Source organism: Podarcis vaucheri (genome assembly GCF_965113315.1).
Source record: "Podarcis vaucheri genome assembly, chromosome: 18".
Lineage (NCBI taxonomy): Eukaryota > Metazoa > Chordata > Lepidosauria > Squamata > Lacertidae > Podarcis > Podarcis vaucheri.
This window is the reverse complement of record NC_138756.1, coordinates 447373-474463: the sequence shown is the minus strand read 5'-3', so window position 1 is coordinate 474463 and position 27091 is coordinate 447373. Positions and strand designations below refer to the sequence as shown.

At 54.1% G+C, this 27091-nt stretch overlaps 3 protein-coding genes across 5 annotated transcripts; 1 reads left to right on the top strand and 2 right to left on the bottom strand.

The window, feature by feature from the left end:
• Positions 1-219: 219 nt before the first annotated feature.
• LOC309523205 (kelch-like protein 23) lies at positions 220-5176 on the bottom strand. Its single transcript, XM_082206989.1, has 3 exons — positions 4165-5176; positions 2733-3147; positions 220-890 (listed from the first exon to the last, which is right to left on the bottom strand). Exons 1-3 carry the CDS (start codon positions 5075-5077, stop codon positions 578-580), a joined length of 1641 nt encoding a protein of 546 aa, XP_082063115.1. The 5' UTR covers positions 5078-5176; the 3' UTR covers positions 220-577.
• A 706-nt stretch (positions 5177-5882) lies between these two features.
• Positions 5883-9173, bottom strand: LSM7 (LSM7 homolog, U6 small nuclear RNA and mRNA degradation associated). Its single transcript, XM_082206926.1, has 4 exons — positions 9006-9173; positions 7966-8056; positions 7628-7699; positions 5883-6666 (listed from the first exon to the last, which is right to left on the bottom strand). Exons 1-4 carry the CDS (start codon positions 9027-9029, stop codon positions 6524-6526), a joined length of 330 nt encoding a protein of 109 aa, XP_082063052.1. The 5' UTR covers positions 9030-9173; the 3' UTR covers positions 5883-6523.
• Positions 9174-9397: 224 nt separating this feature from the next.
• SPPL2B (signal peptide peptidase like 2B) lies at positions 9398-27091 on the top strand. Of its 3 annotated transcripts, XM_082206925.1 has the most exons (16): positions 9511-9612; positions 10533-10671; positions 14002-14121; positions 15634-15816; positions 18637-18726; positions 18900-19039; positions 19620-19762; positions 19851-19947; positions 21372-21488; positions 21869-21950; positions 22164-22238; positions 22494-22556; positions 23044-23143; positions 23500-23577; positions 24551-24711; positions 25616-27091. In XM_082206925.1, the coding sequence occupies exons 3-16, from the start codon at positions 14020-14022 to the stop codon at positions 25925-25927; spliced, it is 1743 nt and encodes a 580-aa protein (XP_082063051.1). In that variant the 5' UTR covers positions 9511-9612; positions 10533-10671; positions 14002-14019; the 3' UTR covers positions 25928-27091. The 3 variants fall into 3 exon arrangements, 2 of the variants coding, with proteins under 2 accessions (XP_082063050.1, XP_082063051.1); XR_014215273.1 differs by lacking the exon at positions 10533-10671 and having other exon boundaries at positions 9398-9612; positions 24551-24786; positions 25616-25756; XM_082206924.1 differs by lacking the exon at positions 10533-10671 and having other exon boundaries at positions 9398-9612.

Sequence of the window (27091 nt, the reverse complement as noted above, 5' to 3'; positions counted from 1 at the left end):
AGCTGTGTTTTCAGGCAAGGAAACAGAAGTTGGAGGGATTTGCTGCAAAATGACCCCCATGCAGCCCCCACCCCTACCTTGGCCCTGTCACACCACAATCTGGATCAGGACTGAAACCCGATGGCCACATCAGTATCACTGCCATCTCACACGTCTCCAACATCCTGACTTCGTTTCACTCATTTCCCCCAAACTCGCTGATTGATCCCATCAATGTGCTGGTTGGCAACTTGCATTTATTCTTATTATGTTCAAGTTCCTCTCCCTGTCACTTGAAATCAGCTCAGAGAGGGAGCAGAGAGGCAGCTTTACCAGGAACACAAGCGCTGGCCAGTAGGTGGTGTGCAGCTCTGCCTCCGCCATACAAAGAGGGGAGGCCCAGTCCCACCGAGCCCCCTCTGCAGGAGCAGGCTATCTGCACTCCACTCCTGCGGTGGGCGAGGCTTCACCACAGATGGCTGGATACCCAAACGGTCTTTTTCGTTCCAAAATGAAGGAGAGAAAAAGAACAGGGCAGCGGACTTTTCCCGCTCTCCGTCTCCCACACTGCTGCCTTGGAGGGTGTTGGCATACCGCGTCATGCGCAAATGTCAAATCTCCGCACGGAGGCTGTCCCGTGGATGGGCAGCGGGCAGGGGAGCTTGCTGTCCACCTCCTGGCACATCTCCAGGTAAGGGTCCAAGAGAACCATGTTGGGGAGTGCAGTGTTGCCCTGTCTCTGCGCCAGGAGATAGATCCTGCCATTGGCTGTGCTGCACCCTGTGAAGAACCGTCGCGCCAGGCACTCCTCCTCCACTGGCGTCCACTCGCCTGAGTCCACATCAAAGCGGAAGGCGCCCCCTCCCACGGTGTAGATGGCCCCATTCAGAGCCACAACGCAGAGGTCATACCTGGGGATGGAGAGAGGAGAGGGTCAGGTAGGTGCCTCCACCCTAGGAGGCATGGGGAGGTGACCGCCAGGGGGCAGCTGATCCCAAGGCAGATCTTCCTTCTCCCCCTCCTGTTCCTGACGCAAATCTTCCCCTGCCTCTGGTGGGGAGTGGGGGGTGTGCCATTTGGGGAGATGCCTCAGGTGCCCAAATGTTTTGGGCTTGCCTGCCTGGAGGTGTCCCAGGTGCAAAGCAGCTCTGGACATCCCTCAGCCTAGGCAGTCGTGAGTTTACTGCTGCATTTAGAAGGAGACTGGGCTCCCTTTGGGAATGGGGAGGAAAAGCCAAATTTGATGGAGAAATGGGGGAATGGACAGTGTGAGGGATGATTGGCAAATCTGCAGACGGACAGCAGGTGCCTCCAAGTTCTGAAGGCGCATCCTGTCTCAGAAGAGGCCGTCTTGGCCCAGGGTCAAGGGGGGGAGGTGGAAGCCCCAAAGCGCAGGCGCCCATTGCAGGTCAGGAAGGCATCAGCGAGAGGACAACTGCAGAGTTTGATTATTTTCTGTTCAATTATTTTGGTTATCTTAACATTTTCTATTTTGATTATTAAAGTTAAGATTTTTCTTTGGAATTTTCAAATTGCCAGAAGGAGGCATACCAGGTGCCATCCAACCGCCTTAGGGGCTCTGCTCTGGATTTGTGGAGGGTTATGAAGATATTCCACGTATTGCATTCAGAGAGCTGAAAATACAGTACAGTGGAACCTCAGGTTAAGAACTTAATTCATTCCGGAGGTCCATTCTTAGCCTAAAACTGTTTTTAACCTGAATCACCACTTTAGCTAATGGGACCTCCCTGCTACCACTGCGCCGCCGCTGCACGATTTCTGTTCTCAACCTGAAGCAAAGTTCTTAACCCGAGGTAATATTTCTGGGTTAGCGGAGTCTGTAACCTGAAGTGTATGTAACCTGAAGCGTATGTAACCTGAGATACCATTGTAAAGCCAATATTTTTCCCACCTGACAACCAATGGGCCTCTTTGGTTTCAGATACGAGTACGTGGATAGATAAGTTTAAACATGAGCAACCACAGCTGTGAGGGGGCCATGAAAATTTGTGTCCTGGGCTTTTTGGACTTGTCTACCCCATTTACTAGGGACACGGGTGGCGCTGTGGGTTATAACACAGAGCCTAGGACTTGCTGATCAGAAGGTCATTGCTTGGTCCCAGCTCCTGCCAACCTAGCCGTTCGAAAGCACCTCAAAGTGCAAGTAGATAAATAGGTCCCGCTCCGGCGGGAAGGCAACCGGCGTTTCCATGCGCTGCTCTGGTTCACCAGAAGTGGCTTAGTCATGCTGGCCACATGACCCAGAAGCTGTACACCGGCTCCCTTGGTCAGTAAAGCGAGATGAGCACTGCAACCCGAGTCGGTCACGACTGGACCTAGTGGCCAGGGGTCCCTTTATCTTTACTATCTGAAAACAAAACGGCGCATTGGTTGCCAGATGTGAATTATTTTCCAGATCTCCTGCCCCATTAACAACACAGTGGAGGATGAGGACCAGAGTTTTCCTTCCCAATGGGCTTCCTTCCCAGGAGGACGAACTCCACCAGCCCCTCACTTCTCTCTACAGCATGTGCAGAAATTGCCTGCTTGTCCGTTGGATCCCCTCTTGGTCATGTCCGCTCTGCCCACCAAAGCCTGTCTTCACATGCAGGAGAAGCCTAGGAGAAGCTTCTAGGAGCCACAGGTGGGAGCTGAGTGCGGAGGGGGGGGGGGACCCAAGGTGGACACACTACTCCAGAAGGAGCAGGATGTGCCCCACACCTCTAACATCCCAACCTCCAGAGCCGCCTCACCTAGGAAGAGGCGAGAAGGAGACCACATCCCAGATGTCCGTTTCCACGTCCAGCCGCTGGACAGCATGGCAGACATCTCCATTCTCGTCCAGGCCACAGACGACGTAGACACGAGTCCCCACACTAACCGCCCCGGCCCTCTCCACGGGGTGGGCCAGGGGGCTGGTGCTCTCCCAGGAAGAGTCCGTGGGTGCCAGGCGCTCCACCTCAGGCGTGACAGCCCCCTCCTCAGTGCTGCCACCCATCACGTAGAGGTGGAAGCCCACCCCCACAGCACAGTGGCTGTGGCGTGCCGTCTTCATGGCCGGGCCATCCAGCCAGTTGTCGTCCCAGCTGTTGTAGATCAGCACCCAGCCCACGCTGCACCAGGAGAACTCCTCGCGGAAGTAGCCGCCTGTCACAAAGAGGAAGTTGCCTGTGGAGAGAGCACAAGAGATGCAGTTTCCCCTTCCACCACAGACCCACCACACAGAGAGGCTTCACTTCCATTGCACATTGCCTCCTGATGAAAGCAAAGCAGTTCGTCTCCAAGGGGTGATATTTCACATCCTGCATTTGTTTCGGTGTGAGGCAAAAGCAACAAGGATGAGGTGGGGACAACCAACTGCTTACATAGAACTGGGGGACAATGGCTATTTCTGCCCCCATTTCCATTGGGGTTCCCTGATGCCCCAAAGAGGTATGAGACAGGGCAAACTGAGGCTGAGGGAGACATGGCCAGGAAATAAACATCTATTGGAAAGCAGCCCAAGACAGGGAGTTTGGAGACTTCTGTGTTTTAGCATTTTGTTGGAAGCCACCCAGAGTGGACGGGGGAACCCAGTTGCAGGAGCATCATCATTATCGTTATTATTATTTCTGGGTCTAAACTGTTTCTGGTGCAACGGGACACTGTCACAGAAACCAGAGCACACAGAAATGTCGTTTACCTTCCTGCCACAGTGGTACCCATTTACTGTATCTACTTGCACCAGCATGCTTTTGAACTGCTAGGTTGGCAGGAGCTGGGACAGAGCAACAGGACCCCATCACAGGGATTTGAACTGCTGACCTTCTGATTGGCAAGCCCAAGAGGCTGAGTGGTTTAGACCGCAGCACCACCCACATCAGGCAAGGCCATGGCAGAGCAGTACACTTTGTAGAAGCTTTCCCCCCCAGGCTTCTTGCAAAGCAGGAAGCAATCTTAAAGAAAAGGGAACCTCTGAGCATGTGCGGGGTGCAGCCAAACCTCCTGGCACCAGGTAGCCACAGCTGGCACTCTTTCCCACCTAGCATTCCACTAGACGCAAACTTCAAGGTGAAACCCTCTGCCCGCCCACACCAACCCAGAGGGCACCAAAGCAGAGACTGGACTCTCAATGGCATGGGGAAAATGCCAGCCACCTGCAGGCTGGCTCACACTCTGTGGAAGCTCAGAAGCCAGAAGAGTTACCGATAGCAGCTACAGCATACTGGGTGAGGTTCTTGCGCCGGAGGGGCGCCCGGGTCTGCCACACCTTCGTCTTCGGTTGGAATTGGAAAAGCTCCTGCTGCTCTTGGTCGTGTTTGCCAGCCAGGACAAAGAGGACCTCATGGCTGCGCCCCACACAAGGTGAGAGGCCTGCCTGTCTCCAGCTGGCAGGCAGGCAAGCATCCAGCTTTTGCAGCAGCCGTCCCGAGGTGTCCTGCCCTGGGGGGCTCTTGCATCGCTGCACCAGCCGCTGCAGGAAGGGCAGGCTCAGGAAGGGTCCACGGATGAGGCCTGCCAGCTCCAGGAAGACTGCTTCCCGCCCAGCAGGGTCGGCAGTCGCCCACTGCAGCAGCGCCTCAAAGGCTGCCTCCTCGCGGCTCACAAAGAGATCGTCGCTCCGCAGCAGCACCCGCAGCGTCTCTGCAGGGGCCTCCATGAACTCCTCGCCGGAAGCCACTTCGGCCCAGTGTGAGAGCACCACAGAGAGTGCAGCCGCCTGCAGGTGGGCACAGGAGAAGCATTGCGCGTAGGCCAGGAAACCAAGGCAGTTGGAGACGTGCAGCTCCCTCTCCAGAAATGCCTCACAGAGCCGCTTGGCGCAGTCCAGCTGCAGGAAGTCAGCTGCCTCCAGCAGCTCTGTGACATTGTTGCGGTCAAGGAGGAGGCTGCCCGTCTGTGTGAAGGCCAGCAGGGCCTTGAAGGCAGTGGGGTCCAGGCCCTGGATCCGGATCCGAGGGGCTGTGCGCTCTCGTGTCCCCCCAAAGAACATGGCCTCGAAGTAGCGACTGCAGCGGGCCAAGGCCCAGCGCTCGACAGGGAACTGCCTGTCGCCCACCTCCAGGACCACGTGGCCCCCTGACTGGGCCCCAGAAGACGCCGCCTCCAGGCCAGCCATGTTCACTGGGTGCAAGCAGACCACACTTTGGGCTGCGCAGGAGGGCTTTGGCCAGGCAGCCAAGACGGATATAGCAGCAACTCAGCCCCTAAAAATAGATCCCTCTCAGCTGCCCAGGCGGCTAAGGATGTAAGAAGAGCTGCTGGATCAGGCCAAGCCCAACGTCCCTCTTTCCCTGCTGGGACCAAGAGAGACTGCTGCTGCACCTGGGGGTTCCACAAGAATGTCAGAAGAGTGTGGCTGCCAGACCATGTCACAGGCAAAGCCCCAAAGAACCTAGGGATCCTCTGAAACTGGATATTCCACAGCAGCGTTGGAAAAGCCTGGCTGATGGATCAGGTCCATCTATCCCAGCTTCCTCTTCTCATAGTGGCCAACCAGGTGGGAAACCCGTAAGCAGGATCCAAGCAAGAAATCCCCTCCTGTGATTTCCAGCAACTGGTATTCCTGGGTTCTTAGGGAAGCTTGACCACTGCAAAGACAGGAGGCCTGGGCTAGATGGGCCTGATCCAGCAGGCTCTTTGGACGTCTTCCTTCCTGGGGTACACACTCACTCCTCGTAGGTCTCCTTGCTGTGCTGCTGACGTCTGCAACTACAGAAGCCAAGTAAAGGGAAGTGCTGCTTAAGCAGAGAATGAAGGAGTTGCTACATTTTCATTGTGGCTGCACGTCAGGCACCTAGACTCAATTCAAAGAGATTGGTGAGAGGTTAAAGATGGCTCCCATCCTCTCCCAAATAAACTTGCTTTGTCGTTCCGAGTTTTGATATCACATTTCAAAGCAGAAGAGTCTAACAAATTCTAGGTCAGTTTTGGATAGCTTTTTATTCATGGATTTTCAGGAATTCTCCTAAAAAGGAAAGAGTCACCGCCTGGAAATTAAGAGGAGTTGGACACAGGTGTCATTACAGTTCTTGACATTTGGCAAAGCGCTTGACCCCTCCTGGGCAGACAACCATCCTGGAGAAAGGAAGGCAGACACCATTAACCCAAAGGGGAAATGGTCAGTCCCCTCCAAAGCTCTGAGGACAGAGCAGCAAGCCAATGTAGGAACAGCTGTGGCCTTTGCCAAAGAGGGAACAAAAAAGGAACAAAAAAACCCACCTCATCTTCCTGTGTAATATTTTACATAAACACAGCACGCTATTTCGGTGGCTCTACACTGGAGTCAAAAGTTCACAGCAAAACAAGGTTATTTTCTGAAATAGTTTTCAGGGCATCTCCTGACAAAACGCCTTCTTCCTTGTGAGACACAGTGTCAAAATGGGGGGAGGGGAATAACTAAAACGCAGTAACAACCACCTTACATAAGTTAACAAGGTCCTTTGCCAGTATAAACATAGCATACGAAAATATGTTCCCCTTGCAGGAAAGTCCATTCTTGTCAGCGGGGGCTGGCCCTCCGAGTCCTTTCAAGGTTTTAGCTGCAGAAAGAGCCCAGAGTGGCTTAGCCGTCTTGCTGCTGAATGAAGGGGTTGGGAATGGCTTCCATCCCATCCTGGGGACAGATGAGGACCACCGAGGTCCCTCGGCAGACCACCAGTCCCAGCTGACGGGTGTCCTCTGTGAGCTTGTATTGGTCATCTGGATCTGCAAAGGAAAAAGCCCAGAAAGAGCTACAACACTGGGTCCTGCCAGCTATCCTGCTCTCAAGCCCTGGGGGTGCTTTTCTGCACCAAAGTCAGCGTCTGGAACTCAGACCCGGGAGCCAGGTGGCAGCCAGAGACAGGAGCTGAGGCTCAACATCCCTCAGCAAGACAAGGGCCCCCTGGGATCAGCTGTGGCAGCGCTAGGCTGTATCCCACTCAGAACTACAGAAATTACTGGGCCCAAGCCAGCTGTGCCCTTGAATCTCAGTGGGTCTACTCTGAGTAGGAGCAGGTGGAGAACAGAACAACCTGTGACTGGACAGGTCTCCTTGATGATTGTTAGCCATGGGTGATACACAGAACCAGCCCAGTTAGTTGGGAGCCTTTGTTCTCCTCTGTCTGTTGGGGCATCTAGTTGGCCACTACAGAAAAGGGGGAGCAGGACCATGGCCTGATCCTGCAGAGGATGGGGAAAATTCATGGAGAAGAGCCTGCTCCTTTCCTGTCACCTGCTTGCTGTGGGGGTGTTAGAATTCCTGCTCCATGATTGCAGTCAGGGGATTGTTGTCTATCACATGTGTTTTGACTCCACAGAGTGGGAAGTGATGAAGACAGGATGCTTGTGTTACTGTGTTCCGTGAAGTGGGACTATTGTCCTTTGTTCTTTTCTCTTTGCTGTCTGATGCTAGAGAATGAGGGAGCCATGTTGCAATGCTCCGTGTGTGTTTATATGTAAATAAATTAGATTAGCCAACATGCTGAACTGCTGAGGTCTGTCCCGCGTATGCTGCGATAACTCTGTGGATCCATAAGTGTGCCGATGTCTGTTGGCATAGGTCACTGTGATGTTTGGGCTGAAGAAAGCTTACGAAGCTCTCGAATGATCAACCAGGAGGGAGGGAACATGCCAGTCGGGTGTAGGCTGAACTCCTGACAGGGGGGTCATGGGGTCTTAAACGCACCTCTCATATACTCAATGGTCCCATCCAGCACCAGGTTTAGAAGGGGGTCAAATCCTTTCAAGACACCGCTAGCTGTGGGAAAACAAGGAAAAACAGTCAGGAGCCGCCGGGAACCACGCCAAGGCTGAACGCAGAAAGCTGTGATGTTACAGTTACATTCTGCATATTACAGTGGTGATTCCCTAGCAAGCAGGATTATGCCAGGGACAAAGTACACCAGCGATGTAATCTGGCCGCAAAGGAGAACAGATCCGTCCGCAAACCTGAATCATGAAGAGGCGGTGACAGGCACAGTGTCGGGTCCCCAATAGCAGAGGTGCTATGGAGACTCTGCTTACCTTCCCGGCCACCCTGGAACTTCACACGGATGGTTTTATCAATGTACTTAGACAGATCCAATATACTTTCTTTCTTCTTCTTCTCTTTGTCCTAAATCAAGGTGGGAGAAATGGGGGCTCAGGTGAACTCAGTTTCCACCTTGTTTTAAAGCAAATTGGGGGAATCAAACAGTCATCATTTTAGCCCACCGAGGGCTCAGGTTTAACCCCCTCCCCGTGGCATCGCCGGGTCGGGCTGCGAATGCTCCCTGCTTAAAATGCTGGAGGGCAGCTGCCAGTCGACAGTACTGAGCTAGCTGGGACAGAGGAAGCGGGTGTTCATCAGGACTGACCAGCCAGTGAGTGGGGCCAGAGCCGAAGCCAACACTTTCGGATTTCCTCCCCGTCTTCCTTGCCCCATTGTGCCAGGGCCAAAAGCCTTCCTGCACTGGGCCACTTCTCATCCTGCCTCCCTTGGGAAACTCCCACCAAGTGGGGGCACCAAAGGGAGGAGGCCCAGGCAAGAGACGCCTCCTGACCTTCAAACAACCCTGCCGGCTTTGCCCAGCTGCTCTGAACACAGGAGGAGTCCAGGGTGGTCAGGCTGGAGAGCCACTGGCCGCATCGGAAAGGCCGGTCTGCTGCTGCTCCAGAGGCTTCGGCAGGACTTCCTGGCAGGTTCTCCAGTCTGGATCTGGGCGCCTCTCAGGGTTTCTTCTGCTGCTGCGATTCCTGCCTCGTCGGTGGTTCTGCTGGATGACCCCTGGGGGCCCCCCAACTCTGCGGCTCTATTCCGCCTGCGTCCTCGCTGCCCGAGAGGCGAGCGACGCGGGATCTCCAGCCTCCTCCGGGCCTCGGCCTGCGACACCTGCTCTTCCCCCCCACGAGGAGATGAGCCGCGATGGAGCCTCCCGCTCCAGGCGCAGCCTATCCGGCCCGCTGGATGAGGGCGGGCCTCGCCTGCATGACGTCAGCGCCTCATTTGCCCACCTGGTCGTTGCGCCGCCTGCATAAATCTGCATACATTCTTTCTCCCCCCCCATCTCCTCCGCTCTACTCACCGCCATCTTGCTCTCCACAGGCATCCCGCTTCCGCGCCACTTCCGCCCGCTTTCAAACAGGCCCCGCCTCACCGCTCCTCCAATGGTAGCGGCAAGAAACCAACCCGCGAGCCCCGCCTCTTCCTGCCGGCGCTGTCTTGCCACTCTAGGCCTCGGGCTCCCGACTCCACTCCTATGTCGCCCTAAGAGCGAGAGGGAGGCGGGGATTTCGATAGCCTATTTCCGTCCCAGACCGGAAGTGCCGCCCGCCGCGAGCGGAGACCGGGCTGGAGCGTCGGAAGTGTCTCTCGCGAGCGGCCCTGAGGGCGCCAAATTACCTCTCGGCGCTTTTTAAACGTCCCTGTCTATAACGTGGTTGTGTGACTCTCCGCCCCCGCCATCCCTATGCGCCCAGAGAAAGAGAGCGCGAGGGAGAGAGCGGCTTCCTTTCCGGGTTGCTGGGTAACCGGGCGCTCACTTCCGGTGTGTACCGGAAGCTGAACCTCCTCCCTCCCCTCTCGCCCCTCCCCCCGGGTTCCAGGGAGGACAAAAGGCGGCGATGGCGGCGGCGGCGGCTTCTCTGGGGCGGAGAGCCCTGCTCGGGTCGTGGCTGCTCCTGGCGGTCCAGGTGAGGAGGAGGAAGAGGAGGCTCCTCCCTCGGGTCCGAGAGGCGGGGTCGGGGCTCGGCTCTTTGGCTGCCCTTCTTCCACAGTGGGAGGCGGGGCTTCTTCGGGGGGGGCGTCTCAGGTGCCCCCTCCGCGAAATGGGCCGAGGCCCCGCCGCCTCGCTCTCCGCGGCGCCCCAGAGGCGTAGGAAGCGGGCCATTTTCGCCTGGGGCGCTAGGGACCCCCGAGGGTCTTCCAGCCCAACCCCCTGCAAGGCAGGAATCTCTTGGCCCGGGATCCCGAGATTGGCTTCGCATGTTGCACCACTTCCCTTGGATCAAAGCGGAGCGCTAGTCAAGGCGGCTTAGAAAGCCAAGTTTCTTAGAGCCTGGTGCTGATAACGGCAAGGTTGCAGGTTTGATCCCCGCTTCGACAGCGTCATATTCCTGTGCTGCAGAGGGTTGGACTAGATGATCCTCAGGGTCCCTTGCAACTCCATGAAAACAGTTGTGCAGGAAGCTGGTTTGCTGTGCTCAGTCTTTGGGTGTGGAGCCAGGGCGCTCTGCCCTGCTGAGCTGCAGGACCTTTCCCTTTGAAACAAAGAGGGCTGCTAGTCCCCAGCTCAGCACCACCTCCGCACAGGCTGGCAGCCAATGGCTTTCCAGGAAGGACTGATTCTGGATCCTGCATGCACAGCAAGCATGCCATCATTGGGATGCAGCCCTTCCCTGCTGTTGGTGAGGTAGCTTTTGGGGTTTGAGGGTCATTTTTGGTTAGGTCCCCAGCAGTAATGGGCTTAGGAGTTGCTGTGTGGAAAAGTCTGCTGGCAAATGCTTTGACCAGGAGGGAGGGAAGTGTGAAACATATTCAGAGAGAGAGAAATAGGACATAGTGCTTGGGTGTTGACAAGTGTATGAACTGACTTGCTGCCCCAGTGATGCAGGTTGGGCTGTGCCCTGCGCCTTGGTGATGGTGATGGTGCTGCTGCTGCTGTCACAGCCTCAGTGCACTAGGAAGAGGTCTGCAGGGTCACCCCAAATGGGTTGCTCAGCCCACAAATCTTGTTTCTGCGCTGGCAGAAGGTGAGCACAGCCGCTTTCTCCAGGAGACGCCCCAGGGAGGCTCCTTGGACCAGGAGAGAATCAATTTTTGTCCCTTGCCCTCTTACTTAATAATTTATTAAAACTATATACCGTTGTTTCATAAACCTATATCACAGTGGTTTGTTACAATATAAGTGGAACCAAATAGCATCAAAGAAAGATAAAAACTAGATAAAAGCAAAAATAAAAACACCTAATCTTTGTCTTGGGTGGGGGAAGACACTCTGTTTAAAATTGTTGTTCCTGTGAATTGTTAGCTAGCCTAGTGGCCCTCCTGGGTCATGAGAACGCTGCCATCCTGGGTCCACCTCCCCAGGAAAGGTGGTGGTGGGACTTAATCTTGTGGGGGATGCTGGGGGGAAAGCTGGCCTTTTTGCTGCAATGAACTTGATTTGCCTTTTTGCATTTAGCAACTGGTAGGGATCCCCCATCCAGCTGTTTGGGGGTGCCAGCATGCGCCAGTGACTGCCCTCACCTGTAGCTAAACAGCCTCTTCTGCAAAACAAAAACCTCATTCAGGACATTCAAAGTCCTTTGCAGCTGCTGTTGTGACCCTCTTGGCAAGTAGATACTTTGCTAGGGTGAGGAGAGAACTAATAATAATAATAATAATAAATTTTATTTATATACCGCCCTCCCCAGCTGAGCCGGGCTCAGGGCAGCTAACAACAATCAAATAAACAATCAATCAAATAATCATACTGTCAGGGGTTCAGGAGCAGAGACGCAGAGAAGGGAGGAAGCAGAGAGCGAGGGGGAAGAATCCGAAGGGAAAATGAGTGATGATGACGACCCGAGATCTCCAAGCCTAAGCAGTGAGTCAGAGGACTCCCAAAAGGGAGCCCCAGTGAGCAGAGCAAGGGGGGGATCCGGGGGGACACCCCAGGAGGAAGGGAACAGAGGAGATTCAGAGAGCAGCAGCTGGAAGTCGGGACCCACGCTCATAACTGAGGGCGGCAGCAGCTGGAAGTCGGGACCCACGCTCAAGACTGAGAGCAGCAGGGAGGAAGGTAGCCAGGCATCGGATTCCGGAGGCTGTCAGCAGGAGGGAGGGCACGAGTCAGGGGTGGTCACGCCCTCCTCAGAGAGCGAGGCAACGGTTAAGAGGAAAGTAGAGAGTTGGGCGCGCGCGCCAAGTTCAAATGCAGCGGAAGCTGGAGCAGTAAGCAGCCCGGAGAGTGAGCCAGGTCCTAAAGCCCGCCGCAAGGAGGCAGAAGGATCAGGGGGGTCAGCGTCAGAGGAGAGTAGAAGGGAGGAGGCCCAGGGGGGCAGAAGGACCCAGAGACGTAGGGAGAGGCGAAGGAGGTGGAGCAAGGCTAGGGTATTAAGCTGGTGTGCAAGAGGCGGGGACTCAGACGGGTCTTCGCCGACCTAGGGCAGAAGGTGTAGAGCTGCACGCTGCAGTTCGGAAATGAAACCTGTAACCTAATAAAGACTCTTATAAAGTGAAAGCTGGCGGACTTGGTCCTATGTGAGCTGGGACTGGGTGGCAGCTCTGACACATACATTCTAAAAATATTTCATTATAAAAATTAGTTAAAATCAAATTGATGGCAACCGATTAAGCAAAATTCTGTGCAGGTTGCCAGAGGAGGGAGTCAGGCTGCGCCCTGACCAAAGGCCTGGCGGAACAACTCTGTCTTGCAGGCCCTGCAGAAAGATGTCAGGTCCCGCAGGGCCCTAGTCTCTTGTGACAGAGCATTCCACCAGGTTGGAGCCGCAGCCGAGAAGGCCCTGGCTCTAGTTGAGGCCAGCCTAACCTCTCTGAGGCCTGGGACCTTGAGGATGTTATTATTCGCAGACCGTAGGTTTATCTGTGGGGCATACCAGGAGAGGCGGTCCCGTAGGTACGAGGGTCCTAGGCCGTATAGGGCTTTAAAGGTTAAAACCAGCACCTTAAACCTGATCCTGTACTCCACCGGGAGCCAGTGCAGCTGGTACAGCACCGGATGAATGTGATCTCGCAGCGAAGACCCCATAAGGAGTCTCGCCGCGGCATTCTGCACCCGCTGTAGTTTCTGGGTCAGTCTCAAGGGCAGCCCCACGTAGAGCGAGTTACAATAATCCAGTCTGGAGGTGACCGTCGCATGGATCACAGTGGCTAGGTCAGGGCGAGAGAGATAAGGGGCCAACTGCTTAGCTTGGCGGAGATGGAAAAATGCCGCCTTTGTTATAGCTGTAATCTGCGCCTCCATAGAGAGGGAGGTATCGAAGATTACACCCAAACTCTTAACTAAACTGGTGATATTCCGGCTGGCGCCAGTAAGGTGTGGTCGAAGAACTGAGCCGCCTCAAAGAATTTCAGGAGAGAAGGGTGTGATAGCAACCACCACAAAGTCACACATCCCCAAGGGCTCCCTCCCCCCCCCCCCGGTTATTGGAGAGCAGCAGTGGGTGGAGTATTGAAGCCCCCTGAGAGACAGGATCGTGCACCTCGGGTGCAGTGGCTGCAGAAACGGCATGCCTTGGAAGACCCCAGCGGGATGGGGCCTTGTCCTCAAGGGATTCCCTTCAGCATCCAGCTCTGGAGAGCCAGGCTTTGTCGCTTGTGGTGCTTTTGGGAGTGACTTTCTGACTCTCCCTTCCTCCAGATGGAGACGAAGACCTGAGCCCTCTAATCTTACACCCACAGCAGTTGAGTGGCTGGTTCTTCCCTAGTGAAGGAGAGAGAGATTCCCAGCCCAAGTTGCCAACTCGGGTCACGATGTCCTTGCACGCCCCCCTGTTGGCTGACAGGGGGTCTGCCCATGAACCCTGGTGGACAGCAGTGTGGGAAGTTCCAAAAGCATCCTGCATCCAGATCGTGTGGGCACCTGGGAGCCTGCAAAGTTGATGGGAAGTTGGAGTGATGTGCAACACCCCCTCGCTTTCCTCTTGCTGCCTAGTTCTGGCCCCTTTTGGGTTTTCATTCAGTCCTGTGCGGAGAGTTTTCTCCCTCGTAACACTAGGACTTGTGGGCCTCCCATGAAGCTGAATGTTGGAAAATTCAGGCAGGTGAAAGACAGGACTTATTCACACCATCTGTAGAACTCCCTTACCTAGGAGGTAGTGATGGCCACCAAACTTAGATGACCTTGAAGAGGATTAGACAAATTCATGGAGGAGAATAAGGTTATAAATGGCTGTTAGCCAACCTCCGGGGTTGGAGGCAGGAATGCTTCTTCCTCCCAGTTGCTGGAAGCCACAAAAGAGGGCTCTTGCTTGCTGGCTTCCCTTTGGCCTTTGGAGGCTTTTCTTTCATTCTTCTGGGAGCTGAGCCCGGATGCTGCCGGAGTGATGGGAAGCAAGTCTTCTCCCTCTCTTTTCCAGGTCTCCTGTGAGTTTGGCATGGTCCGCGTCTTCTCCGAGAAGGGGAGTTCCAAGGGGAAGGACTACTGCATTCTCTTCAACTCCCAATGGGCTCATCTGCCCCATGACTTGGGCAAGGCGGTGAGTGGCTCCTGCGGCACCTCAGCTGGCAGGGTGGCACCTACCCTGCTTATCATCACTGTTTACATCTCTAGCCCATCCTTGGTCAAATTAATGATTAGTCACAGAAAGTCATAGAAGCACAGAGTTGGGAGGGACTGCAAGAGTCATCTAGTCCAGAGGTTTTCAACCCTTGACCAACTACATTCTTTCCACAGTTCCCTTGACCAACTACATTCTTTCTGCAGCACCCCTGTGGGGCTCAGGAGCCCAGTTGTGTCACCCCTTGCCTGCTGAGCGGGAAACCTCTCACCCTTTATCGAACACCCTCCCTTATGGAGTGTTCCCTCAGCCCCCTCTCCTCGGGAGTCCTCTGGGCAGAAACAGCTGCCGTCCCTGGTCTCTGAGCTGCCCCCCTGCCCCACAAGGAAGCACCCCCTAGCCAGCCCCAGAGGCACCGTTCACCTGGGGAACTTGTTGCCAGAGCTGCTGCAGCAAACAGCTGTCCAATTTTTGGGAGACAGGGATGCAAGAGGGCATCATAGGAAGGAGGAAAGGCACCCCTAACCATCCTTCAAGGCACCCCAGGGTGCCACAGCACACAGGTTGAAAGCCAGCCCCTCAAGGTCCCTTCCAACTCGGTAACTCTGAGATTAAGAGTCATATGCAGTGCCACACATAAACTTTGAAAACCTTTTGTGTGTTTGTGTAAACGTATTATTATTTTGTTTTGTCAGAGAACAATTATAACAAGAGATGAAAATTGAAAGGTGAGAAACCAAACTACAAAGCAGCCACGCAGGATGAGTCCCATTGCCCAGAGATTAAAGTAACGAAGTCCAAGTGAAGACTATCACAATGTTATCAGATTATTAAGCCTAGTTCAAGATTTGCATGGCTGGGGATGAGGGTTGCCTTGAAAATGATGGTTCCGTTGTACATGCATAATAAAGGAATGCAAAAGCATATTGAAAGTGTCTGAAGATGCTAGTCCTCACTGAAATCTCAAATTACACGTGATATACCAGAGAGGTGCCAAGCACATAGTGTAAGAGTTAGGATTGTTTTCCATTAAGTTGCAATGACTATTCGATCTGCCAAAATCCTATATGGGACCAATTCTTCTGGCAATCTATCATAAAAACAGTTCAGTAGCTTTAATTTTGGACAAAAAACAGTAGTGATCATTTCGGTCAAATTCAATTTCTCCCTTGCAGATCTTGGCACACATGCTTCCTGATGTGGCAGGAGCTGGTCCTTCAAGGATTGGGCTCCTAAGTCATTTAGGAGTTTGTAGGCTAGCACCAACTCCATGAATCAGAGCACCCTCCCCTTGGGCCTCAGCTGGCACCTGCTTCGTGATCATTTTGGCCCTGGGGTGAATCACCTTTCTTTGCTCAGGCCTGTTGGAGCTGCTTTGTTGCATTTTGGGCATTCTGAGCTTCCTTTGTTGTTCCTCTGAAGGCGAGGAGCAGCTTAGAGGGCTCCGTTTTCCTCTCCTCATGTTCTCCTCTTCCTCCTTTCCTCCTCCAGTCTCTGCTGCAGCTGCAGGACCAGACGGTCTCCGTCCTGTGTGCTCCTTCAGACGTTCCCGACGGCGGCTTCAGCAGCACCATCCCCATGGTCATGCGGGGCAACTGCACCTTCTATGAGAAAGTCCGGCTGGCCCAGATCAACGGGGCAAGGGGGCTGCTGATCGTCAGTCGAGAGAGGCTGGTGAGTCCCCGGGGAGGGGAGGGGAGAGAAGGCGACACTTCTTCCTGCTGCCAGCCTGGCGGGAATTAGGGCATTCTTTCCACCTTTTCCCCTAATGGGACCCATTTCTTCTTCTTCTTCTTCTTCTTCTTCTTCTTCTTCTTCGTCTTCTTCTTCTTCTTCTTCTTTTTCTTTGTACCTGCCCATCTGGTTGAGTTTCCCCAGCCACTCTGGGCGGATCCCAACCAATAAAACATTAAAATCTTCCCGATACAGGGCTGCCTTCGGATGTTGTGTAGTTATCTCCTTGACATCTGACAGGAGGGTGTTCTACAGGGTGGGCGCCACAACTCAGTAGGCCCTCTGCTTGGCTCCCCGTTGTTGTTGTTGTTTAGTCGTGTCTGATTCTTCGTGACCCCCTGGACCAGAGCATGCCAGGCACTTCTGTCTTCCAGTGCCTCCCGCAGTTTGGTCAAACTCATGCTGGTAGCTTCGCAAAACTATCCAACCACTGGCTCCCCATGGCTTCACTTAATTGCAGTGAGGGAACCCCCAGAAGATCTCAGTGTCCGGGCTGGATGATGGGGGTGGAGATACTCCTTCAGGTCTACAGGGCTGAGGCCACTTAGGGCTTGAAAGGTCAGCACCAACACTTTGAATTGTGCTCAGAATCTACTCAAGCACCCTCTTACTTCCGTGCCTCTGAAGCCGGAGGCTCCATTAGCTGCCATGGCCTGAGGCTTGTGGCTAGGACCCCTGCCCACCCCCTGCACTATTCCTTCTGCCCTTCTCACCTCCCCTGCCCAGTCAGGTTGCAATTGCTTTTATATATATAGATAGATAGATTTTTTATTGGTAAATGCAATACTCACAAACACAAAACAAACCTATTATACATACAGCTACTTAATACCTAAAAAAGAAAACAATTAAACATACAATAACAAAAAATCAACTTAAATTACAAAATAAACTAAACATGAATACATAAATCTTGACTCCCCTCCACCCGTGTGTGACTTCCTTTATTTCTTTTCTTCTTTTCGCTGTGCTATCAGTATTATTTTTAACTACCTCCTCTTATGTCCATTTCTTCTTTGTCTTTTACTCTATAAATTTCATTCGTTGTGTATTGATATATTTATACCAGAATTATACCAGAACTCCTTCACACAGATCCACTCATCTATCAGTTTTTGATCTGATTGTCCTCTTATCATTGCTGTAAGTCTTGCCAGTTCTATGTATTCACAAAATTTTATTTGCCATTCTCTTATTGAGGTTTTTTTTTTTTCTTCCTTCAAATTATTTGCTCTAATAATTCTGGCAGCAGCAGTTGCATATAAGAAAACTTTTTTCCTAGCAGCAGGAATGTCAGTCAATATAATTCCCAAGAGGAAGGCCTCTGTTTTTTTATTACATGATATTTTAAGCATTTTAAAAAATTTCTCTTGGATGTTACTCCAAAATTGTTTGATATACATGTACTCCCACCACATATGATACATTGTTCCTATTTCTGTTTTGCATCTCCAGCACAAATTAGATTTTGATTTATAAATTTTTGCCAATTTGACTGGAGTTACCGAATTTTTTGCCCTATAGGATGCACTTTTCCCCCTCCAAAAATGAAGGGGAAATGTGTGTGCGTCCTATGGGGTGAATGCAGGCTTTCGCTGAAGCCTGGAGAGCAAGAGGCGTCGGTGCGCACCGACCCCTCTCACTCTCCAGGCTTCAGGAAGCTATCCGCAAGCCTTGCAAGCCCGGCAGTTGCTGCCGGGCTCGCAAGGCTTGCGGATAGCAGCCTGTCCTGGGGGCTGGGGTCGGGGGAAATAATTTTTTTTAATTCATTTTCCCCCCAAAAAACAAGGTGCGCCCTATGGGCCAGTGCACCCTATAGGGCGAAAAATACGGTAAATAGCACTGATACATCATTTTCATTATATTTTCTCTGATTGTGAAGCAAGCTGTGAATTTGATGTCATTTCTCCATAATTTCTCCCATTGGTCTAATCGGATCCTGTGGCCTTTGTCTCTGGCCCACTTAATCATAACTTCCTTCACCTCTTCATCTTTTAATTCCCATTCTAATGACAAATTGTATATTTTATATAATATCTTTTTGGGGGTTTTTTAGTAATTGTGTTTATAATTTTGATTATTCTTTGCCAAATCCAATGATTTTATCCTTCATGAGTAGGTGATCAATTTGGTAGTATTGTAGCCATGTGTTACAATACTGGCCGAGTGCTTCATAAAAACCTCTTATGAAGGCTTTACCTGCATCCTATATTGTTTCTTTTTAATACCTGAGGAGACAAATTCTTGGCCTAGTTTCTTATTTTCTAAAGCCCTTGCTCAGGTTGCAATTGCATTTCCCATCCCTGGCCTGGCAGGCATTCTGCCCCCTCCTGGGCATTCAGCTCCATCTCTGCCTTGTCCTTGGCTGTGCGGTTCTACTCATCTGACTTTCCTTTTTAATTTTCTTCGCTTTCTGCATGACTTCCATTCTTCTGAGATTAATGTCCCCCTTCAAAATCTTTTCTGAACAATTAAGAGTTCTAAGGAAGCCGTTCATCTCCTCTTCTGGAGCTGGGAGGAGCCCTCCCCCCCCTGCTGCTGCTCTTGTGATGCGTTTTGCCCCCAAATGCGCAGCAGCCATTGATGCGCTAGGCTGGGGGTGGGTGAGTCATGTGAGCTGGGTGGCCTGGGGTAAACAGAGGAGGATTGGGGCCTGCATGCACTTCTGAGTTTGACACACCATTTGGCTTTGGGGATAGGCAGGCTGGGAGGGTGGGGCGTGTGTGGCATCACTTTGCTCTTCCTCCTCACTCCCTCCAGGTCCCGCCGGCCGGCAACCGCAGTCAGTATGAGGAGATCGACATCCCAGTGGCTCTGCTGAGCTACGCGGACATGCTGGATATTGGCAGGGTGAGACCCCGTCCGCGTTCCCAGTCAGGGTCACAGGGGCATTGGGGGCAGCACTGCTTTTGGGGCCCCCAAGGCCAGTCACACACTGGCATTTCCTGGAGGACATCCTGTTTCCTGGGGCAACTCTTTTTTAGGGTCAGCTGAGCTCCCTTCTCTCTCTCCCTCTTCCTCAGAGCTTTGGGCCCTCGGTCAAGGTGGCCATGTATGCCCCCAACGAGCCAGTCCTGGACTACAACATGGTGATCATCTTCGTGATGGCTGTGGGGACGGTGGCCGTCGGAGGCTACTGGGCAGGGAGCAGGGATGTCAAGAAGTGAGTTGGGGCAGGGGGCCAGTAGAAGCCCCTAAGGGTCATCCAGCCCAGCTCCCTGCAGTGCCATGGGGCTCATCCTGCATTATTGGCTGTTCAGAGCGGCTCTCTCTGGAATCAAAACATGGGGAACCTCTGAAGAAGCTGCCACCTGCTAAGTCCAAGACACCAGCCCCTGGGAATACATAGAAGGTGTTTGGTGAGGTCGAGGCAGCACAGGATCCAGGATTCGTAGGATTCCTTGCATCCATGCCCAATCATTGAGCTCTTGGAGGGAGTCACTGCTAGGTGTTCCTCTCATGACTTCTCAAATAGCCTGATAGGTTGCCTCCTCCATGCGTTTCCCATGGAGCCATTGGCTAACATCCACATCTCATGGCTGCAAATGATTTCGTGAAGCGTGGAGACAGGCCCTGCTTTGCTGGGGGGAGGGGGGGAGAGAGGCCGGCAGCCCTGAGCATCATTTTAGGGTTGCTGAGCCCTCGTAGGATGCTTCCCCTCTTGTCGGTTGGCCCCTCCATGAGTGGTGCAGTACCAGCAAGCACCTCCAGCCTCGGATGACCTCGTCTCGTCTCCCTTGCAGGCGGTACATGAAGCACAAACGGGATGACGGAGTGGAGAAGCACGAGGACGAGACAGTGGACGTCACCCCCATCATGATCTGCGTCTTTGTGGTCATGTGCTGCTCAATGCTTGTCCTGCTCTATTACTTCTACGACCACCTAGGTACTTGCACTGGCTTCTCGGTGCTGTTCAGCCTCTCTCCAGCCCCTTGTCTTCATTCATCTTTCCTTGTCCCCTTTCCCCCCTGCAGTGTATGCCATCATTGGGATTTTCTGCCTGGCGGCTTCCATCGGCCTCTACAGCTGCCTCTCCCCGTTCGTCCGAAGGTTTCCTCTGGGGAAATGCAGGTAGGAGGCAGAAGACAGTCTTGCTTTGCCACCTTTGGCTAAGTGGCCCTGGCACATGAAGCTTGCGGGGGCCAGTGGACTGGGTTCAAATCCTGCCTGACCATAGATACACCCCCCCCCCCCCCGTGGAAAGAATCAGGTTATCAGAGCATGAATGCTAGTGGGGGGCTGGACAGAACCCCAAACCCTCCTCCTTTGGGACTTGGGAGCAGCTGTGCTTTATCCTTCCCTCTCTGATATATTTTTATTTTCCTGGCTGCAAAATATTAATGTGTGTGGGCTGTTGGTTTTTGTTGCTGCTGGTCTTGTTTAGCAGCCAGTATCTAGGAAACAAGCTCTGAATTCTTAAATGCATTAGATGGGCAAGACGTGGATCTCTTGCTTCTCCTTGTACCTGTGGGGCAGGGTGGGATCCCCTCTTCCGTGGCTCTCTGGGCTCCCTCCCGACTCTCAGCTGACTCATCTGGACAAGAAAAGGGACCTTGTTGTTGCAGAAAGGTCCTCACTTCCACTGCAGAAAGATGAAAGCAATGAAAGACAGTGCCTCATCAGATCTCGCCCCTGGCAATCAGGCAGAAAACCCACCCTCTGCATTTTGCAAGTGCACAAATGCCCTTTCCAAGAGCAGTTGACTTGTGGGGTTTTGACTTGTGGGGCAAGGCAGGTCTGGCTGTATTTGCTTCCTTCTGCTGGGATCTCTCAGATCTTTTTGCCTTTTTCTTGCACAGGTCAGACAAAGAGAGTGGTGGGGGCTGTTCTGAGCTACATAGAAGAGCTGAAAGTCCCAGGACAAAAAATGAAGGGCATGAACCCTGAGCGCAGCCATTTATTATTATTTATTAAATGCATGTATTGCCCTATATCTGCAGACGTCAGAGCTGTGCCCCTGTTTGTGGGGGCTCCTGTATTTGGCCCCCAACCCCTTTTCCCTTGGTTTTCAAAAGCCTCCACACCAAGCGTGGGGGGAGGGGGGTTGAGTGGGTGGCACTGAGCAACTTAAGAGGAAGGAAGGTTGTCTTTTTTAAGCATCCCTGAGCCCATAGAATAGGAAAAAATAGTCTTGTCTGCTGAGTTTGGTGACCTTGGCTTGGTGACTTTGACTGACAGCAGCTCTCGGGCTGTGGCCTCGGGCAGGGAAGGCTTTTCCCCAGGACCTCCTCCTCTGGAGACTCTGCCCGTGGGCATGGAGCATCTGCTGGGCATGCAGAAGGTGCCAGGCTCCCCAGTAGTAGCATCTCCAACTCAGGCTGAGCAAAGACTCCTTCCCTGGAGACCTGCTGCTGCCAGCCTGTGGGGGCAGATCTGCGCTCGATGGAACAGGCCTGACTCGGCGTCAGGCAGCTCTCTGGGGTGGAGGCTCCAAGAGGTCCCTCCCCCACGTGCCAAGTGGGGTGCAGGCCTCTCACCCCGCCTCTTGTCCTCAGGGTCCCCGACAACAACCTGCCCTACTTCCACAAGCGCCCCCAAGTGCGCATGTTGCTCCTGGCTGTCTTCTGCGTCGCCGTCAGCCTGGTCTGGGGCATCTTCCGCAATGAGGACCAGTGAGTGATGCGGTGCTTTTCGTGCTCTCCCCTTGGTGGGGGGGCACCTGTCTCTTTGAAGAGCCCCTTGCTCCCCCCACATGCTATTTTGCACCCCTCAGCTGCATCAGTTGCTCCCGAAAGCAACTTCCTCCTTCTCCAGCTCTGCAGTGTCCTCTTGGGCACAGGGCGAAATGGGACGTGTCGCAGGGCGGAGGGAATGTCCAGAACCCCCCACCTCAGCTGGCCAAGGGGACTCTTTCTTGAGAGGAAGTGGGATGGGGGGAGGAAGGGTGACCGGAGAGAGCCTAAGGGGAAGTGGCTTGACCCTTCTCCCTCGGCTGTTGGAGGGGCTAGGGCTATTTGCCCTCTGCCCTGAGCCATGGCCATTCCTCCCCCAGGTGGGCCTGGATTCTGCAGGACGCCCTGGGAGTTGCCTTCTGCCTTTACATGCTCAAGACCATCCGCTTGCCCACCTTCAAGGTAAGGCCTTGGGGGGGAGCTTTGGGGGGGGGCTCATCCCCAGGACGGTGGGGAGGGAGGCTGACATGGGCCTCCTGGCTTGGCCTGAGGCTACCTCTCAATGTACTCTGCGACTCAAGAGCCAGAAGAAAGCCAACCTGGGTGAGGGGGGAAGGCAGAATCAACAGTGAGCCTCTGGGAATGACACCCCTCCCTTTCCCTCCTGCCCCCCAGGGTTGCACGCTGCTCCTCCTGGTCCTCTTTGTCTACGACGTCTTCTTCGTTTTCATCACGCCATACTTGACGAAGGTGCATAATTGGCCTGACAGGGTGGGCATTGCAAATGGGGGTGCGGGGCTGATCGGGAGGAGTCAGAGTTGGGCTGGGTCTTTCCGCTGGGGCCATCTGAAGCCCCTTCCCAATTCTCCGATGGGGATTCTTTCCCCAGAGAGGCTCGTCTGATACCCTCATTGCATGTCTTCAGGCACCAGGCAAAAACACTCCTCTTCCCCCAGGCCTCTTTCTTTTTTTCTCCTCTTGCCCCTCCTCACATTTTCCTTCCAGACAGGAGAGAGCATCATGGTGGAAGTGGCTGCTGGCCCCACAGACTCCGCCACTCACGAAAAGGTGAGGGGCTGCCAGAGCGTCCCGGGTTTTGGTAGGGGGAGATGGCCTCTTCTTGGTGGACAAAATGGAGGCGATGCAGGATGAGCTTGGGAGAAGCCCAGGGGTCGGGGGGGTCATGGTCCAAACACGTAGTGGGTCCAGGATATCCCCACCCCGTCGGATCTACACCCAGAATGGCCCAGAGACTCCTCAGCCATGAGGGAAGAGGTGTCGGGAAGCACCCCTGGAGAGCAGGCAGGTTCAGTTTTGGGTTCTGGTCAGGCCTGAGAAGAGGCACTTCTGGGGTTCCTCCATCTTTCTCCTTGGGGGCAGGGCGCTTTCCCCATGCCTGGGGGGGCTTTGGGTTGTGCCATCCCCTGTCGCCCCCTCCTTGCCTCAAATGCCAGATACCCTCCTCTGTGGGGCAAGGGCTTGTGGGAGCTTTGGCCCCGTTTGGGACAGCAGAGGGGCTGCTTTTTGACCTGGATGGACCCCCTTCCCCTGGCAGCTTCCGATGGTGCTGAAGGTGCCCCGACTCAACTTCTCTCCTCTGGCACTGTGTGACCGACCCTTCTCCCTCCTGGGATTCGGGGACATTCTGGTTCCAGGTAGGCCCTCTCCCTTCCCACCTTACTGGGGGGCGAGGTGGCTTTGGGGCTGAGCCCCCGCTCGGCCTGCAGAAGGCAAAGAAGAGCCCCTCAGCCTGGCCCTAAGAGAAGGACTGGCAGAGGAGAGGGCAGGGTCCCTTGGGGCTGGTCCAGTGGGGATGCTGACCTCTCCCTTGAGGCAGCTCAAGGGAGCAGCTGCCCCTAGAGGCAGTCTACCTTTGAGGGCCAGGCCAGAGGGACACAGCCTCCCTGCTGCCCCACTTGGAGGATGCTGGGGGGGGGGGCTCCAGGGAGTGTCCCTGCTTGGCCTTGGCACTCCTTCCCTTGCCTCAGGCTCCCTCCTCTTTCCTCCCCAGGGCTCCTGGTGGCCTACTGCCATCGCTTTGACATCCAGGTCCAGTCCTCCCGGGTCTATTTTGTCGCTTGCACCATTGGTATGTCTGGCTCCCACCCCACCCCCCTCCTTGCCAACACCTGCCTCCTCCTCCACCCTTGGGAAACCCAGCAGTTCCTTCTTCTTACCTCTCGCCCCACCCTGGACTGGCAGAGTTCATTTATGTGCCATGTTCCTGCCATGAGCTGTGCTGAAAGCAGCAGCTGTGCAGGCCTCAAACTGCAGAGCCTGCCAGTAAATTCAGCGACAGCGCCGCCTTTCAGCTCTTGTCCTGAGAAGTGGCTCTCTTGTGGGTGGATCAGGTCCCTTGGGAGCCCTCTGGGTGCAGCCCATCTCCACGTGTGCAACAGGACTGACAGTGTTAGTGCAGTCTGGAAAGGATCCCTGCATTGTTTTGCCCCTAGCAGCAAGTTTTCTCCCAGCAACGGGGTTCCCATAGCATCAGACTTCTTTATTAGGCTCTGAAGGAGAGAAGGGTGGTGACTGTTATAGGCTGGGTGATAATTAATATAACATCCAAAATCAGCTTGACATTCTTCTTGTGATATCGGTTCCATAATTTTTGACCTGGCAATATATCACAAATCATGATGTGGGTGTATGCATAGCATAGCTATGCAAAAAATCCTGATGGGGGAAAAACTGTAAAGCCAGCCAAAGCCTCTCCGTAGCTCCATCCTCATTTCAGACATCATAACACATCAGTCTGTCACAATATTTAGCTGGTGATATATCACAAAATTGAAAGCCAAATATTGCCCAGCCCTAACTGCTCCAGATGGCTGAAGAGCAGAGAGGAGGAACGATTCTCTGTGCTGAGTTTTCCTGCCTTTCCATTATAACTTATTATGTTCCATAAATCCTTGAAGCAGAGCTGGAAGGGGCAGAGGTGTTTATTCCCATGTGAGAATTTACCCACAGATGAGATGAGATGAGAAAGACAGGGGGGCACTTTCTGGGTGACTGCAGCTGAAAAGGAGCCCCCGCCTTCTCTCCCCTGTCTCCCACTGCAGCCTATGGCCTGGGCCTCCTGGTGACATTTGTGGCGCTCGCTCTGATGCAGAAGGGGCAGCCAGCGCTGCTGTACCTGGTGCCGTCCACACTCCTCACCAGCTTCGTGGTGGCGCTCTGGCGCAAGGAGCTGCCCATGTTCTGGACGGGCAGCGGATTTGCGGTGAATACCACTTTGATATGAGTCTCCTCCAGAAAAGGCCAGTGTTAGGATAAAAGCCCCCTAACTAGAATTAAAGTTGAGTAAAACTCTTGTTGGCATTATCCTCCACCCCCCAAAAGGGAGTTTTTTGGAAGTGGCTTTTGCAGACCTCCCTCCTCCCCCAAAAGGAGGCCACCATTCATGGCTGGGGGTGAGGGAGGATGGCACATGGGGGGGGCAGAGAAGCCACAGATGGCCAGCTTTCCTCCCCACATGTCGTAATTCCTCCATTGCATGCAGTTGGACTAGACGACCCTCAGGGTCCCTTTCCAGCTCCACAGTTCTTCTCTGTCACTCGGGCGGGGGGCAGAGGGGTGCCGTCTTGGAAAGGGGCAAGAGGCGTTCATGGGTGTTGCTGGATCTGGCCTGAGGGCTTCCCTGAGCCCAGCTGGACGCCCCCAAGGGAAGCCCGCAAGCAGGAGCCCTTCCGCCTTCCAGAGTCCAGCTGCCTCTGTAGTGCCACTGCCCAGGCCTCCCATGTGGGGAGAGTTGCTGCTGTCACATGGGGGGGGCTTCCTCTAGGGGGCAGGACTGAATGCTCAGCTGGGTGGGCCTGGGGCAGGATCCAGCCACTGGACTCCTCAGATGCCCTCAAAAGGCTGGTGTCAGGCTTGGAAGTGGAGATGGGGCTGGCCTGGGTGAACTGCATGAGCTCAGGCCTATCCTGGCAGCCCCCCTGGTTCCATTTGAGCCAGTCTAGAGGGGAGCTGGACACTCCTGGGTGTCCTGGGCTGAATGAGGGGAGCGTCTGTACAAAAGCACGGCTGTGTTGTAGTTACCCTTCTCTCTCTCTCTCTCTCTCTCTCTCTCTCTCTCTCTCTCCCCTCCCCCCTCCCCTGTAATGTGGGGCTGCTCCTGCTTATAGAAAGACCTACCTCAGCCCCCCTTGGTGATCTCCCCAGTCAGCTGCCCTGCGGCCCCCAAGGAGGAGGCTTCGCCGTCGTCTCGCCCAGAAGCCAAGGACCAACCAGCCACCCCGACTCCCGTGGAAGAGATGGTCGATGGCGGCAGCCCCGCGGATGGCGGAGGAGAGGCGTCTGGCTCTGCCCCCTTCCTGGGAGAGAAGCAGGAGGAGGCAGTAGCTGCACAGACTGAGCCCACAGAGGCTTCCCCACAGCCGCCCCATATAGAAGAGCCTGGCGCTTGGGAGGACGGGATCAAGTGCCCCTCTGACTAGGAGACCCCTTTCGCCCCCATCCCTCCCTCCCTTCCCCATCACAGACTAACTTGAGACTAACTATGAGGCGGACTCTGCCGCCTTTCGCACCCAGCACCGATGTGCACCACGTCCCTTTGGCCATCGAGCGCCGGGAAACTGCGTGTGAAGAAGAGGACAGGCGCTTCACTCCTGGCACCCCCCTTCCCCAAATATGGTGCTTAATGAAGGTCCCGGTTAGAATTTCAGCGATAGTTTAAAAGCAAAATAGCAGACGCCTTTCCCTTCCTGTTTCATGATGCTGGGATAGTATTCAGAAAACTTTCCCTAGGAAAACATAGGCAGTATTTTGAGCTTGGGGGAGACAGATTGTGCTGGCGTTGCTTTAGGATCACTGGGTGGTGAAGAGAGGAGGGGACCCCCACTGCGCTTCCTCCTTCTTTTCTGGCCGTGTCTGGGCTTGATTCTGTTGCTTCCAAAAGAGCTTCTCTCTCCCCCCCCCCCAAGGATCTCTGGTTTCTGCCATTCGCTTTGCTTCATTTGCCCTCCCATCGCACACTTTGGCTGCAAAGGTGCCAAGGAGCAAAGGCCACTGGGAAGGGTCTGCTCCACCTTCCTTTGTGGGGTGGGGGCAGTTGGGGGCACCACCTCAGAGCTTGTGCTGTGGGGGGCGCTGGTCCGCTCTGGAGCTGCTCTGGGAATCTTCTGCGTGGGACACCCCCCTCTCCCACCTTTGGCAACAGGGCAGCCCAGCCCTGGGGGAGGAGGGGGCTGATCCTGTGTGGACACCCCCTCCCTCCTATCTGGGTCTCTTTTGGGGGGGCCCTTTCCCCTCTGTGGGTCTTTCTGTGTATCTCTCCCCCCTCCTATTATATCGCGTCGCGTGTTGTTGGTGACCCTTTTTTTGTTTTCTGGACTCAGACGCAGCAGCTCTGCCACATCTCCCGGCTTCTGCAGAGCACATGTCGGGGGGGGGGGCTGCAGCCACACCTCCCCCTTCCTGGGTCTGGAGGGGGGGGCTTTCTTCCCCTCCCCTTTTGCTTGTGCAGAATGATGGACGCTTGTCTTAGACACTGCAGGATTATGCCTTAATTTAAGCCATTTTATAAATAACGTATATGGGACTTTTATTTTACAAAAGCCGGTTGGGATAATAAACTTGACAAAGCATCAGTCGTGGACACA

Excerpts from the sequence above, each read along its gene's own strand:
- LOC309523205 (XM_082206989.1), bottom strand. The coding sequence starts at position 5,077 with ATGGCTGGCCTGGAGGCGGCGTCTTCTGGGGCCCAGTCAGGGGGCCAC. Across the intron at positions 3,148-4,164 it reads GTATGCTGTAGCTGCTATCG|GCAACTTCCTCTTTGTGACA; the intron begins GTAACTCTTCTG and ends CTCTCTCCACAG. Across the intron at positions 891-2,732 it reads TCCTTCTCGCCTCTTCCTAG|GTATGACCTCTGCGTTGTGG; the intron begins GTGAGGCGGCTC and ends CTCCATCCCCAG.
- LSM7 (XM_082206926.1), bottom strand. The coding sequence starts at position 9,029 with ATGCCTGTGGAGAGCAAGATGGCG. Across the intron at positions 7,700-7,965 it reads GTTCCAGGGTGGCCGGGAAG|CTAGCGGTGTCTTGAAAGGA; the intron begins GTAAGCAGAGTC and ends GTTTTCCCACAG. Across the intron at positions 6,667-7,627 it reads GACCATTGAGTATATGAGAG|ATCCAGATGACCAATACAAG; the intron begins GTGCGTTTAAGA and ends TTTCCTTTGCAG.
- SPPL2B (XM_082206924.1), top strand. The coding sequence starts at position 9,544 with ATGGCGGCGGCGGCGGCTTCTCTGGGGCGGAGAGCCCTGCTCGGGTCG. Across the intron at positions 15,817-18,636 it reads TCGTCAGTCGAGAGAGGCTG|GTCCCGCCGGCCGGCAACCG; the intron begins GTGAGTCCCCGG and ends CACTCCCTCCAG. Across the intron at positions 21,951-22,163 it reads TCCGCTTGCCCACCTTCAAG|GGTTGCACGCTGCTCCTCCT; the intron begins GTAAGGCCTTGG and ends CCTGCCCCCCAG.